Source organism: Miniopterus natalensis, chromosome 2 (genome assembly GCF_054644295.1).
Source record: "Miniopterus natalensis isolate mMinNat1 chromosome 2, mMinNat1.hap1, whole genome shotgun sequence".
Classification (NCBI taxonomy): Eukaryota; Metazoa; Chordata; class Mammalia; order Chiroptera; family Miniopteridae; genus Miniopterus; species Miniopterus natalensis.
In genome coordinates, this window is record NC_142082.1 from 51,356,816 (window position 1) to 51,372,626 (window position 15,811).

Below are 15,811 nucleotides of genomic sequence, written 5' to 3' on the forward strand. Positions count from 1 at the left end.
ATATGTACAGAATTCATACGAACAAGGTTTTTCTTGGATTTATAGAAACGAGGCTTGGTTTCGTCAAGCCTGTGACATTGATCTAGCAAACAGTAGTAGCACAAACCACCCAGAAATTCAGCACTGGAAACTGGAACTTTTGTGTCATCTCTTCTCACAAAGAAGGAACAAAAAAAGTGTGGTCAAATATACTCACTATCAAAATCTGTACTTGCAATTAAGTGAGCTGGTTTGGGGCTTGATCTTCGTTCAGCACACAGACGTGAATGAGATAATTGTTCAGCAGACAAAACCCTTTCAAAGTAAAAATGACACTTATCCCTACACAGACAGTAAGCTCATTGGGTAGTGACACTAAAGGGTAAACACTATTATCAAGAACAAAGATCTTGCTGGGTTTACCCTGATTGATGATCTGTACTTCCAGTTGATCTAGTCACTGCTCAGACTTCTGACCCTTTGCCTACCAGGGTGCACTGAAAGCTGCCTTGGAGCTTCTTCAACTTTGCATTCTTAACTAATGGGGAAATAGTAGGCGCACAACAAATACCAACCGGCCTGTTGGTTTCCAAGCATCCTTCACTACCCTCTTTTGCGCCCTCTTTCTGCAGGGCTCAGGAACACTTTATTTACCAAAGTCAGAGATCAGATAATCACTCTCAAATATGAGACTTCACAATGTGTTTCGCATCTGGCAGGTCACGTGGAAGGAGCAATCCCGAGGCCCCCCGAGGCCCCGAAAGCAGGGAAGGCTTCCTGGGGGAGGAGTCTTCTAGGCTGCCACGTGACAGGTGCATGCGAGGGGGGAGGGAGCAGGACTTAAAAGAACAGAGGCGATTTGGTGAAGGACTTAAAATGTAAGGCCCTGAGACCAGAGGGAACCTGGAAAGGGCTGACCGGAATGGATGTCCGAGGCGCACAGGAGAGCGGGGTCGCCTGCACCTTTGGGCAGATGAACACGCAAGGCCGACAGGTGGTTTCTGTAAATTGCTTTGGATCCGCAAACCTTCGAGTTTTGTGGGCGGATCACCAAGGGCTGAGGGGGGCCCTGCCCCACTCAGCTCCTTCAGCCTGGCCCCGCTGCGGGAGGTCGCGCAGTCCCCCCTCTTTCTCGCCTGAGTTCCCTCTATGGCCATTGCAGCCTACTTCCTCCAATTTAGGGGTCCCCCAACCCACGAGTCTTGCCTCCACCCAGAAAGTAAGCCATCGGGGAGCGTCTTATGGCAGGATACCAAGGTCAGCTTTTTGTTTCTAGCGGTTTTCGTGGCTACTCGTCAACGCGAACAAAACATCTCTTCAGTTCCAGCAACACGACAACCGACTAGGGCAGCGCCACAGCTCCAGCCTTTAAAGCGGCCAGTTCTGGAGGCCGCGGACGGCTGAGGTTCCCCCCCCCCCCGGGGACCCGGAAAGTTTACGTTTTCCTTTCTGAGTCCCGGGGCTCCGGGTGGAGTGCAGCGACCACCCCTCCGGAGAAGGCCCCTCTTCTGAAGCGGCCTATCCCAGGCTATGTCTGTCCACTTTGGGAAAGAAAGAAAGTTGGCGGGAGCGGGAGGGGCGGGCGCGGGCGAGAGGGCTGCGGCGGGCCGTCCGCTCCCCGCCGAGCGCGAGTCTGGGTGGAGCCAGCGGCCGGGCGCGGCGTCAGCGTTTAACATGCAAATCGATGCCCGCTCGGCGGTCCCCCTCCCGCCCCGGGAGCGAGGCTCCGCCGCTCGCAGCCGCCCACGCCTCCTGCGCGCCGCGGCACCCAGCCCGCCGCGCTACTTAAGCGGCGTGCGGGGCGCGACCTGGCACTCGCCTGGAGCGCGCGGGCGAGGCGGGCGGAGTGCGCCGGGAGCTCTCGGGGACTCGCAGCTACGCGCTCGCACTGCTTGGCTCTCGGGCTCCCGGCTGCGGCAGCGGCCAGGGCGCGGGGCTGAGCGAGCGTCCGGGAAAGGCGGCCGCGGCTCCCGCGCGCGGCCCCGCTCCCTGCCGCTGCTCCCGCTCGGCCGCCTCTTCACCATGGCCCTGGCGAACAGCACCCGCGGATTACCCAACGGGGGCGGCGGGGGCGGGAGCGGCTCCCCTTCCTCCTCGGCGGAGCCGCCGCTCTTCCCCGATATCCTGGAGCTGAACGTAGGGGGCCAAGTGTATGTGACTCGGCGCTGCACGGTGGTGTCGGTGCCGGACTCGCTGCTCTGGCGCATGTTCACGCAGCAGCAGCCGCAGGAGCTGGCCCGGGACAGCAAAGGCCGCTTCTTTCTGGACCGAGACGGGTTCCTCTTCCGCTACATCCTGGATTACCTGCGGGACTTGCAGCTCGTGCTGCCGGACTACTTCCCCGAGCGCAGCCGGCTGCAGCGCGAGGCCGAGTACTTCGAGCTGCCCGAGCTCGTGCGCCGCCTCGGGGCGCCCCAGCAGCCCGGCCCGGGGCCGCCGCCGCACCCGAGGCGCGGGGTGCAGAAGGAGGGCTCGCTCGGAGACGAGCTGCTGTCGCTGGGCTACGCGGAGCCGGAGCAGCAGGAGGGCGCCTCGGCGGGCGTCCCGTCGCCCACGCTGGAGCTGGCTAGCCGCAGCCCGTCCGGGGGCGCGGCGGGCCCGCTGCTCACGCCGTCCCAGTCCCTGGACGGGAGCCGGCGCTCGGGGTACATCACCATCGGCTACCGCGGCTCCTACACGATTGGGCGGGACGCGCAGGCGGACGCCAAGTTCCGGCGAGTGGCGCGCATCACCGTGTGCGGCAAGACCTCGCTAGCCAAGGAGGTATTCGGGGACACCCTGAACGAGAGCCGGGACCCCGACCGGCCCCCGGAGCGCTACACGTCGCGCTATTACCTCAAGTTCAACTTCCTGGAGCAGGCTTTCGACAAGCTGTCGGAGTCGGGCTTCCACATGGTGGCGTGCAGCTCCACGGGCACCTGCGCCTTCGCCAGCGCCGACCAGAGCGAGGACAAGATCTGGACCAGCTACACCGAGTACGTGTTCTGCAGGGAGTGAGCGCCCCACGCCCCCTCCCGACTCAGCGCCCCCGCCCCCCTGCTCCCTGCGGGAGAGGATTCTCGACCTCCCCGCGCACCCCGCGCCCTCCCGTCACCCTGTGCCCCGCCTCCGGTAGCTGGGCTAGTCGCCCTCGTCCCCCGCTTGAGAACCTGGAGCCGCGAACCCTTTAGGCGTCTTTGGACCCCACTTAACCGAGAGAGCCGAGCTGGACCCCCCACCCCGGGCTTCCTCCGCCCCCGGCCCTGACCCCCGCCCCCAGATTACCCTGCAGTCTGGACCTAGTGGGGCGGTGGGGCCCAAAGTCGCCAAGTACCTGGGAATGCTCGGATTGTTCAGAGCCCGGTTGGACCCTGTCCAGTGTGTAGATTTTCCTCGAAATCTTCTCTAGCCCTTAGGACTCCTTCCAGGTAGAAGAGACCAGAACTGATAACAGTGGGAATGGTGTTCCGGGCCCTCTTTAAAGGGAGGGTTGTAAGATGCTGGATGAAAGACTCCACCTGGAACTGGGAGCCCCTGAAGGCGGTTCAGTGACTCTACATGAAGAAAGTTTCGAAAAGTGACGCGTGGACGTAGGAGAAGAATCTAGTGCTGGCACAACGAAGGATCGTCTCTTCTCCATGCAGAAGTAAAGGCCTTCGCCTGTGGCTTAAACTTGTAGAAAGTTACCCCCAAACCTGAGGAGGCACCCCTTCTCCTCTGCTCCCTGCCAGGGGCCCTTGGCTGGCCTGGGTGACATGGCCGCAGTTATTGGCAAGGGGGAGAGAGAGCCCTGCCCCTGACGGGCACACAGCCCGAGCCCCAAGTTCTTCGGGGGGCCAAACGGAGTTGGGTAGTAATGCACGTGGTGGGGGTTGGGGAGCCCAAGTGTTCTTGCTTGAATGGCAGTAGCTCTTAAGACTTGGGGGGTGGGGTGGGGAGGGAGGTGGGAAGGCAGGAGGGCTGGGAAGGGAGGAACAGGCATTCTCATCTATTATTTGGAAGTTGGAAGTTCGTACCATCCGTTTGAGTACATGCACATTTTAAAAAATAGTACACAAAAACAGGCAGAGCGTTTTTATAAAGATTCATAGCATCTCCTCTTAACTGGCATTTTATTGAACTGTTTTGAGTCCTAAACTTAGAAGTTGCTAATACTTATTTAACCTAACCAAAGAGTTACCCAGTAGGGCTTTAGTTTTTGAACTTTATTTTCTTGTTGATTATAAATCCTGAGTAAAAGAAAATCTGTTTACGTGAGCAAAATACGTTTGATTTTGGTTCCTTAGACTTGAGATCTCTTATTAAAAATCCTTATTTTCTCCGAGCCCAGTCAGTGTTGACTTCTGGGCAGATCCGAAAGCTAGAAAATGCCACTTGTTTTAGGCGGATTCTTTGAAGTGAAGGTGGAATCTTTTTGAGTGACGGAGCTGCAGAGAAATAGAAGCACTAAGGGCTGCCCCTCTGTAGAGAGCTGTAAAATGGAATATTTTAAAATGAAGACAAGCAGTTAAAAGCGAGCCGAGCAATAAAATGGTGTTTAAGGTAAATGCAACAGAAACAGAAGGAGACCTGGTTGCCTTATACCTTTTCTCTCACATGGAATAAATTCCCACTGCATATCCTCTCTGTACCATAAGTGAAAGGAAATGAACCCGTATCTTTCATGCTGTGAGGCTCCTTTGAATATTCTGTGATGACTGAGAAGCCTTTCTTTTTTTCTTTGTTTCAGCATTTTTCTCTGGAGTACGTTTTTAAAGATTTTGTAAGAGTCTCTTTTCAGTGTTTAAATTAGCGCTATTTTTTCTTCTTTTTACAATTGAATCTTGTACTGTATCTTACTAGGTCCATAACAGATGTTAAGAATTGGGACAGTTTTAGTCTTAGATTCATGTGACCCAGTCTGTATATACCATATATAAACATTTTACACAAATCACTTAGTTTTTTAATTCATTCACTAATGCTGTAAAATCTCCTGTTTTGGCCCCCAGTAACTGGCATCAGATGGTGTTTTTACTAGGCAACAAGTTTTGATGAGTTTCTTATATCCTTAAAAATGGGGAAATTGGGTTAGGAAAAAATGCATAATTATTAAACTGAGTTTGCTCCATACTTTTTTTTTTTTTTTGCTTGGATATTAGTTGTATACTAATAATGTGTTGATTAAATGTCTACTTAAATCAAGGTACCTGTATTTTTAACCCACTGATTCTTTTGTTGTTGTTGTTGGGAAAGGGAAAGATTTGAGGTCTTTTTTTGTGGTTGCAATTTTAAAAAGGTACAGTTAGCTTTATATACAAAGACTGTAATCCTAAGGGAAGTGGAAGTAGATATCCAGGAAGCTGTGTTTGCCTTAGTGTTGAGTGTGATCTCAGACTAGGTGGGTAATCCATCAGAACTTATCTCTCTGTCAAGCCTGAAATGATTTAGGAATGTCGCTCACTGGCCAAAAGTGAGTGTCAGAGATTTCTCCACCCATGTGGTATTCTGTTAGATTGCTCAACAAAAATCACATAATTAAGAACATCTTAGAGGGCCGGATCAAAACCACCGACATATGGCAAGATTCTGAGGTTCTGATTTTCCTTGCTAAATCTGCACAACTCCAGGAGTAATGGGAAACCGCTGAAGTTTTTTCTCTGCCACTTAAGTCATAAATTTTATCCTGTAGAACTTTGAGTTGAAGTTTTCCATACATATTTTACTGTCCCCCTCCCCTCCTTGCTGCCCTGCAATGCTCCCCTTACCCCTTTCGTTATCTGAAAGACTGGGAAGGTAATGGTTAGAGACAATGACTCGACCTCTTTTTCTAGGGATGACTGTCCCCTCTAGAGCTGGAAGTGATACCTGGAAACATTCTACTTCTAGGTCAAAGTAAAGGCTGGGTAGGAAACTCACTTTACATTGGGTGGAGAGTATAAGATGTCTTGACATGGGCACTTTGGGGCCCTTCCTCTCCATGTGCTTTGGGCCAGAGAAGGACCCTTGGTGGTCTACAAAGTGGCTGGAGTGTTTGTTGGCTGTCACCTATGAGCTTGGATGGGATATTGAGGATATTTGGATAAACCCTTGGGAGAATGTCATAGATCATTCAGGTAATTATGACTGTATTAACCTGACTCAGTGTACATGCATTTACGTATGTAATAGCTCTAATTACCATTTGATTCATAAGTACAACTGAGTGACATTAGATTTTAATAACATTTAATTTTTTAAAAATTTTCAAAAAGTAATTGTTGGCAGTGGTGGTTAAAAATACAGATACCAAGTTTAATGCTTTTGCGCCAAGTATTGGACAAGTTGTCTTATTTTTTAATACATGTAGAATGTGAACCATATTCATCCTAATTTTTCACATTATATATTGTGGAAAATATTCCTTGAAAGGGTGAGACTTAACCATTTCCCCCCTTCTGTACTGTTTTCATTCTTGTGTTTCTTATTTGGATTTTTGCATTGAGTGCAAGTGATAATTTATGATACAAGCCAAAATTGTCTTCTCTTTCAATCCAGAACCAGATATATTTGGGGCCTGTTGCTCCTCAGAGGAAATGCATAACCTGTGAATTTTCAGACAAAATGGGCAACTGGCCATGCTCATAAACATATTCCAATTTTTATTGGAATTTTCTATGGAATGTTATATTGAAGCCATGTAAGGTGAAGCTTTGATAATTTCTTACTTTTTAAATTATGATAAATTCTAACCTAATACTCAAACATTTTTGTATTCCACATGAAAAATGCTAAGTTATACTGCAGGCATTTAGAAAGTATTGACTGGAGGGGTTGAATTCCTTAGGAATTTCTTTTATAGTCTAAGTCATAAATACTTTTCTCAGTTAAATTTCTAAAATTGTAAACTGAATATTTGTATTATAAACCTACCAGAGTAAATCCTTTTTTTCCTTCTTACTATAACATTTAAAAACTGAATTACTTTTCTTAGATGGCCAAATCTGTCTCTTGAGAAATAAATAAACTTCTCTGTGTTTCCAGTGTCTATTGTACCTGGAATAGGGTTTCTAATGCCAGAAACAAGTTATGTTGAAGTTAACTTTACTTTGTCACAAGTTTGGATAATAAAAACCTAAAAGTATTCATGTTTGAAGATTTAGATTTTTCTACTGGGGCCCTTGAAACTTGGAAGAAATTCAACCAGAATATCTACATTACAGTATAATCTTGTGTGGTAGGAAGATGAACTAGTTGACCAAGAATTTTTGCCATCTTATACATTTTGTGATTTTTCCCCCTCCAAGCCAAGTTTTTTATTTTAAATGTATTTTGACGTGTGTGAACATTAATTGTAATGTAAACTATTATACAACTGTCTTTGTGACTTTACAAGAAGGCAGATTTTGCTGTTACTATTGAATACAAATGATGACCATTTATGACCACACAAACAGCATTAGTGACATTGAATGATAAAAGGTTAAAACATTCATCATGGATGTTAATTTTGAAGATGAGAATTATATGTTATTTTAAAATTTCCAGGCATCTGCAAAGACTCTTATCTATTAAATTATATAAGATTCCCACATTGCTATTTGGAATTCTGAAATTGTTGAAAATGTTGTCTTATATATGAGGCCATTTTCTCAAAATAGAAGGGGGAAGGGAAAACTTAATTATACAATTATCAGGCTTTTCTAACAAAACAGAAAGCCAAGGAAAAAAATTCCTCTATATTTGAAAAAAGGCACTGATGAAGTCTTTTCAGACATGCCCAAACTTTAAATGAGAATTTCTTCAACCACCTAAATGCTCTAGAGACTTTTGTTCTCCCTGTTCACAACCAGTTGTATAACAGAAATACTCGATACTGTTTTCCTCCCAGTGTGTGAAGTAAAGAATCATTGATTATGTGACTTGTTATATATTCTATTAAACACTAAAGAATAAAACATTCACTCCTTTAATTGTTCCTCTTGGCTCCTGGGTATGGATCGGCTTAAACAACGGTCTGATTTCATATAAGGGGTTCTCTGAATACTGGAAATGCTTCCCAAATTGTTGTGGGGCTAATAATGAATATTACGCTTTGAGAAGAACTCCTCCCTGTGTAATTGCCCAGCTGGGCCAGCAGTGAACAAGCTGTTTCGTCAGAGTTTATTGTCAAGAACTCCTGTTTTCAAGGTGGTTTGGTACTCAATGTGGAGGGAAAGTTTTTTCACAAACATTTTCTTTGACTTCAGTCTTTGCAACATATGCAAATTATTTTGAATGTGGGGAATGTAGATAGAGATGACCTCTTAAAAGTTTGTAGGGAAAAGGAAATAGAAGCTGTGAGACAGGCCTTAATTAAAAGTACAATTCATTAAGGTAAAATTCTAAAGAATGTCGGGGGAGGATCTGCATTTTGGAGAAAGGGGCTCTTTCCTGAACCATCTCCTGTCACAGATGGAGGGGCAACCAACCATTGGTGTAATTTTATATATTCCTTGCCTTTTTTCTATCCAGTCCCTCCTCTTGAAAGAAAGCTCAGCAGCTCCCAGACTGAGGAATCACTGAAGCTGGAGCCAGGCAACACCAGCCTGGTCTGGTGGGTCGTGGCCCAGGAAGCCGTGAGTCAGGCGGGGAGAGTGAGCCAGGCTTTGCCCTTCCTGTTTGCTTTTGCCGGTACTTCCTCTAGAAAGCTTTTGTTTTAAAAGTGTGCCCGTGTATGAGTATAAATAAACACACACAATTTCATTTTTGAAAAATTCATGGTGAAAAATTTAAGCAATACAAGACTGTATATAATAAAAAGAAAATCTTCCTTCAGTAACCCCTTATTTTCCCCGGGGGCAACCAACCATTGGTGTATCTTTTTATATATTTGTTAAATATATATATATATTCCTTGCCTTTTTTCTATTCAGTAGGAGTTATTCCTGTTTCATGCCTTGCTTCCTGTTCCTGGAGCTCTTGGAATGCCTCTGATGGAGTTCAGGGCAGTCTGTCCCAGAATCTGCACATTGGCATGGAGATTATTTTGAGCTGAAGACAATTAAGGCTCAGCAGACTCAAGAAGAGCCTTTTACCTCTCCCTTAACTGCCCTAAAGAATTTAGATAGGGGGCCTGTACCAGGAAGAAAGCTACTAGCAGAGATAACTTTTTCCCTCCTGTTTATCTGTCTTATGTCAATTTAATTATTAGTTCAAGCAAAGAACCAGAAGGGCAGAGGGGACAAGTTTTTCTCCTCTACACATTCATGAACACATAGCAGTGATCTACCTCATTTTATTTGATGGTTACATGATATTCTGTATGACATGCCATTTCTAGATGCGCTGGAATTTGTCTTACCAGTTATTTTTTTAAAGTTTTTTTTTTTTTTTAAAATCCTCACCCAATGATATTTTTTTTCCATTGCTTTTCAGAGAGAGTAGTAGGGAGGGAGAGAAAGAGAGAGAGAGAAACATTGATGTGAGAGAGACACATTGATTGGTTGCCTCCTGCATGCGTCCCCAGGGGTATCAAGCCTGCAACCGAGGTACATGCCCTCGACCAGAATCAACCCCAGCACCTTTCAGTCTGTGGGCGGGCACTCTATCCACTGAGCAAAACCGGCTAGTGCTTACCAGCCTTTTCTAGATAGGTGTTCAAGTTTCCAGGTATTTTGGTTCTAACCCAAAGAGTGTGGTATTAATTATCTTTCTACATGTGTTCTAATGTAGCTGAGTCTTTTTTTATATGAAGTTGTTCCAAGAGAGAAATCACCTGGAGGTACTTTTTTCTTTAAGGGCTTTGGAAACAGTAGGATTCACTGGCAGTTTTCAAGGGAATGGGGATGATGTGGTGTGAAATAACTCTAGGGTAATTTTAGGCATACAGGTGTGAAGTTTCACATGGTTTTAAAATTGAGGACAAGTCTCACTTTTTTTTCTATTTCTGAAGTTCATCCTCCTTCCATTTTTATTCTAGTTTTTTTAAAATTAATTAATTATGGCCAACACTTGGTTTTTGGGAATATAGTATATAAAGAGGAGCCATAATGTATCCCATACTTCTTAATGAGGCACCTCTTGAGGAATTAGATGGGAAGCTTTAGGATAGATTTGGGGCACTTTTCTGGAATATCAGACTAATTGATATTTGTATATATGAGCTGGGGAATTACAGTCATGCGCTTCTTAATGACTGGGATGCATTCTGGGAAATGCATCACTAAGTGGTGTCTGATTGTGGGAACATAACAGAGTGCACTTACACAAACCTAGATGGTATAGTACACTGAACACCTGGGCTATATGATATAGCCTATTGCTCCTGGGCTACAAAACCTATACAACATGTCACGATATTGAATACTAGAGGCAACTATAACACAATGGTATTTCTGTATCTAGAAACATAGAAAAGGGTAATTTTGGTCTTCTGGTTAAGATGGTAGGATAGGTAAATGCGTTACATCTTCCCACAACCACATCAAAATTACAACTAAACTACAGAACAACCATCATTCAGAACTGCCTGAAGTCTAGCTGAATGGGAATCCTATACCTAAGGATATAAAGAAGAAGCCACATCAAGACTGGTATGAGGGGCAGAGATGTGTAACTGGCTGGTCCCACACCCACGTGTGGCGGATAAAAATTGTGAGGAATATCTTGGTTGTGGAGGTTCCCCATGAGGACTGAGGGGTCCCAGCCCCACACCAGGCTCCTCAGCCGAGGGTTCCAGTGCTGGGAAGAGAAGTCCCCATAACTCTGGCTGTAAAAACCAGTGGGGATTGAGGCTGAGTGAGACAAAGGGCTGCTGGAGTCCCAGGCAGTTCCTCTTAAAGGACCTGCTGGAGTCCCAGGCAGTTCCTCTTAAAGGACAGACTTACTTGGACTCCTTCTGAGTTCTGGTGCTGGGGTAGGAGCTTGAAAGGCACCGGGGATATACAGGGAAGAACTGAATTGTCTGGCATCAGGGTCAGAGCTGGAGGGGCAGCTTTCTTCCAGACAGAAGTGCTGGAAGAGGCCACTGTTTTTTTTCTGAGCCCCTTTCCCACAGAGCTGGCAGGCATGCACCATATCAATTTGGCTCACACTGGTTGCCCTGCCCTGGTGATTTCCTGAGACCTGCCCCACCAACTTGCGGGCCCACCCAAGCTGTTTCCAGTGGCTTTTCCATATGAATGGCCTGTCTTGGCTCATGCTTTAGACTTTCCTAAAATCTCTCAAGCAAGCAGCATCTGGCTTTAGCATGGCCCATACCTCTCACTAAGTGGCCCCAGGCGCAGCACTAGCAGCAGCTGGCCTTGGTTTGCAGGTTGGCCTTCCTGGACACCTCCAAGCCCAGCACAAGTAGCAGCCATTTGCAGATTGCTTTGTAGGTCTTACATGGTGGCCCAAGGCAGAATGTAGGTGGTAGCTGACTTTGGCTGGCACCTCCCAGGAAGCCCCAGAGCCAGTACACCTGGTGGATAGCTTCAGACCATATCAAAGCACCATCCAACCACGTCCACAAGCGACACACTCAAGGAGTGGACTTAGTGGGCAGCAGAGCCCCGTGGAAGTAAGTCCTGCTCTATGGGGTGGGCCTCTGCACAGCTGATCCTCCACAGTGGTCATAGCCAGTCCTTGCAGTCCCAAACAAGATGAATTGAAAGAGGCCCACAACAAGGCACATCATAATTAAAATGCCAAAGGTGAAAGACAAAGAAAGAATCTTAAAAGCAGCAAGAGAAAAGCAGTTAATTACCTACAAGGGAGCTCCCATAAGATTATCAGCTGATTTCTCACAGGAACTTTTTAGGCAAAAAGGGATTGGCAAGAAATATTCAAAGTGATGAAAAGAAAGGGCCTACAACTGAGATTACTTTATCCAGCAAAGCTATCATTTAGAATAGAAGGACAGATAAAGAGCTTCCCAGACAAGAAATAGCTAAAGGAATTTATCACCACCCAACTAGTATTATAAGGAATGTTAAAGGGTCTTCTTTAAGAAGAAGGAGAATAAGAATAATAAGAAATATATGAACAATAAAATGGCAATAAATACAAATCTATCAATAATTGAATCTAAAAACAAAATAAATAGGCCAGCAGAACAGAAACATACTCACAGATATAGAGAACATTTTGACAGTTGCCAAGTGGGAGGGGGATTGGGAGGTTGGGTGAAAAAGGTAAAGGGGTTAAGAAGTACGTTATGGTAGTTACAGAATAGTCATGGGGGTGTAAAGTACTGCAAAGGAAATAAAGTCAATAATATTCTAATAACTGTGTATGGTGTTGGATGGGTGTAAGATTTATTGGGATGATCACTTAGTAACTTATATAATGTCTATCACTGGGGTGTACACCTGAAACTAATATAACATTGTATGTCAACTGTAATTGAAAAATTAAAAATGATTTAAAAAACAGAACGGTACAGTAAAAATACAATATAAAAGATTTTTAAAAAGGTACATCTATATAGGACACTTACCATGAATGGAGCTTGTGGGACTGAAAGTTGCTCTGGGTGAGTCAGTAGGTGAGCGGTGAGTAAATGTGAAGGTCTAGGAGATTACTATATACTACTGTAGACTTTATAAACACCATCCACTTAGACTACACTAAATTTATAAAACAATGGGAGATTGAATCAAGTATAAGAAAAATGATGCAATCAAGAGCTGTGGTTAAAAAAGATAAATGAGATGGGGCTGTGGCAACACAGCATGCTGTTTTACAGCAAGCTTTTTTTTGTAAGTAGGAAGAATACACTCTAAAATAACAATAAAAATATAGTGTAGTAAATACATAAACTAGTATCATAGTCATTTATTATTATCAAGTATTTTGTATTATACATATTCATACATGCTATACTTTTATATGATTGGCAGCACAGTAGGTTTGTTTACACCAGCATCAGCACAAACACATGAGTAATGCATTGCTTTATGACACTACGACATTACTATGGCTCTGACATCACTAGGTGATATGAATTTTTAAGCTCTATTATGATCTTATGGGACAACCATCACATGTTCATTGCATCCATCACTGACCGAAATGTTCTCATGAGGTGCATGACTATAAGTCATTTAATTGGTAAGTGATTTACAAAGATCTGTTTCATTTTATGGAAAGAATGATAAATTTACATGAATTTAAAAGACAAACCTTTCCAAGCTACCCAGAGAGGAGCCCATAGTGTTGTTCTCAGTTCCCACATAACTTACATGGAAACTGTCACAATGTCCGGAGCACTTGATGTCCTACAAACGAAGGAATAGGGTGTCCTCAAATTCCTTGCAGCAGGAACCCACTTAGGTGGCACCAACCTTGACTTCCAAATGGAACAGGACATCTGCAAAAGGAAGAGTGATGGCATCTACCTCATAAATCTGAAGAGAACCTGGGAGAAGCGTCCGCTGGCAGCTTGTGCCATTGTTGCCATTGAAAACCCCGCTGATGTCAGTGTCATATCCTCCAGGAATACTGGCCAGCGAGCTGTGCTGAAGTTTGCTGCTGCCACTGGAGCCACTCCTATTGCCAGTCACTTCACTCCTGGAACCTTCACTAGCCAGATCCAGGCAGCCTTCTAGGAGCAGAGACTTCTGGTAGTTTCTGATCCCAGGGCTGACCAGTAGTCTCTCGCAGAGGCGTCTTATGTGAACCTGCCCACCATTGCTCTGTGTAACAGACGCTCCTCTGTGCTGTGTGGACATTGCCATTCCTTGCAACAACAAGGGGGCTCACTCAGCGGTCTGAGGTGGTGGGTGGTGGCCCAGGAAGTATTGCCCCTCTCGTAGCACCATCTCCCCTGAACACCCATGGGAGGTCATGCCTGATCTTTACTTCCACAGAGATCCTGAAGAGATTGAAAAGGAAGAGCAGGCCGCTGCTGAAAAGGCTGTGACCAAGGAGGAATTTCAGGGTGAATGGGCGGCTCCAGCTCCCAAGTTCACTGCTGCTCAGCCTGAGGTTGCAGACTGGTCTGAAGGTGTGCAGGTGCCCTATGTGTCCATTGGTGGTGATGGGTTGAGAACTTCTGCTGGCACCTGCGGGGCTTGCTTTTTGATGGATAGTTTAGGGGAAATGTTAGTGTCTTCACTGCTCTGCTTTACTCTGCTCACATAAGAAGTTTCAAAGTCAATGCCCCTTTTGGAGCTGGAATGCACCTCTTCTCCACTCACAGATCTTTTAAGAGTCACCTGTGGGGCTAAGTAGAAAGGAGGTACAGTGGTACCTTGGCTTTCGAACGTCTCCGTTGACGAACATTTCAGTTGACGAACATTTCAGTTGACGAACATTTCAGTTGACGAACATTTCAGTTGACGAATTCCATAAACCCCAAAGCAAATGCTTCAGTTTTTGAACGTGCCTCAGAAGTCGAACATGCCACAAGGCTTCAACTGAGGGCAAGATCCTGAGGCCTAGCTGTTGGCTGTTGATCCCTCAGTTTTCAAATATTTCAGAACTCGAATGGTCTTCCAGAACGGATTACATTCGAAAACCGAGGTTCCACTGTATTTAGGGCCAATTTAGGCCATTAACTCTTAACTTGGCTGCTGCAACTTCCCTCCCTGTACAACCATTCAGTATTCATGCATTCATTAAAAAACTCTTGAGTACCTACTATGTGCTAGACTGTGCCAGTCTGACAGGGACACAGAAAAGAGTAAGCGCTGAGAATTAGTAAGTTGCTGAATAAGGGTAACTTATTCAGGGGAAGTGCTATGCTGAGATAGTCAGTAATTATAGGAGTAAGAAAGGGGTGTACCTGACTCATGTCCTAGGCTTGCTAGAGGAGAGGATGGCCCAACTGAACCTTAGAGGTGAAGAAGAGGCAGCGGGGACCTTCTAAGCACAGGCCAACTTAGTGAGGAAAAACCAGAGGCAGGGAGAATGGAACCTCACTGGAACAACAGCCCCCTACCCCCCAACCCCCCAACAACAAAGATCCTGAAAAGCCAAACAAACAAAAAACAGCTGAAGAGGCAGAGTAGGATCAGGGCGAGTCTCATATACCATATTAAAAGATTTAGACAATAGTTTTTAGGGTTTACTGAAGAATTTTAAACAAGGTATGAAATAATCAGAGGTTCCATTTTGCAAAGACCACTTAGGGCTATGTGGGGGTGGGCTTGATGGGCAGCGGGAGTTAGAGGCCAGTTAGCTATGTGTGGGGTAAAGTTTACGTACATTAAGCCACACGCAGAGCACCTGGCTGCAGGGGTGGGGTAAGGTTTTGTTTCCTTTCCTTTCCCTTTGAATCTCTGCAATGCTGTTTTACATGAGATTTGTTTGCAGTAATATGGGGAGCACCTTGCTTCAGTGAGGAGCTCTTTTTTTCTGTTAGTCCCTAGATTTCATCATCAAGAGACATATGGAGCTCTTAGAGAGACCTAGTCAATTATTTATTTATTAAGTACTTTAAGGAGCACCTGTTCTAATGCATTAAGAACCCTGGAATACCAATGCATTCTTTCAGCTTCCAAAAGTCATTAATTGAGCCCCTAATATATTTGAGATGCAGCCCTTTCCTTTCCTTAAACAATAGAGAGCAAAGTGGTGAGCTGCCAGTTAAAGAGCCTTTATTTTTGGAACGATCAGGTGTCACAGAAAACAGCACTGATGGGCCTTACACATTTTTCATGTTTGGAGCTTTATGACCATTACCTTTTCCTTCACAGTTTAAAAAACACATCTAATAATTACTAAGAATGATTCCCCCCTCCTGTTTTTCAAAGTGAAAGAGATAATAATGATAGATTTTAAAATTAGTTTTCGGACTTTTCTTTTATGATGGTAACTGATAACATTCCCAAGTTTTTACAAGCCATTCCTCATTAATTCATTATTATTTTCCATTCTAATACTTCCTGGGTGAGCGAGGGGAGAATCCAAGGTAAGAGCAAGCTGTCAT

General features: G+C 45.3%; 1 protein-coding gene and 1 pseudogene across 1 annotated transcript; both read left to right on the top strand.

Moving 5' to 3' along the window:
• Window positions 1–1,815: 1,815 nt before the first annotated feature.
• Window positions 1,816–7,889, top strand: KCTD12 (potassium channel tetramerization domain containing 12). Its single transcript, XM_087814290.1, has one exon. It carries the CDS (start codon window positions 2,002–2,004, stop codon window positions 2,974–2,976), a length of 975 nt encoding a protein of 324 aa, XP_087670416.1. The 5' UTR covers window positions 1,816–2,001; the 3' UTR covers window positions 2,977–7,889.
• A 5,247-nt stretch (window positions 7,890–13,136) lies between these two features.
• Window positions 13,137–14,022, top strand: LOC107539838 (small ribosomal subunit protein uS2 pseudogene; annotated as a pseudogene).
• Window positions 14,023–15,811: the final 1,789 nt, after the last annotated feature.

Excerpts from the sequence above, each read along its gene's own strand:
- KCTD12 (XM_087814290.1), top strand. The coding sequence starts at position 2,002 with ATGGCCCTGGCGAACAGCACCCGCGGATTACCCAACGGGGGCGGCGGG.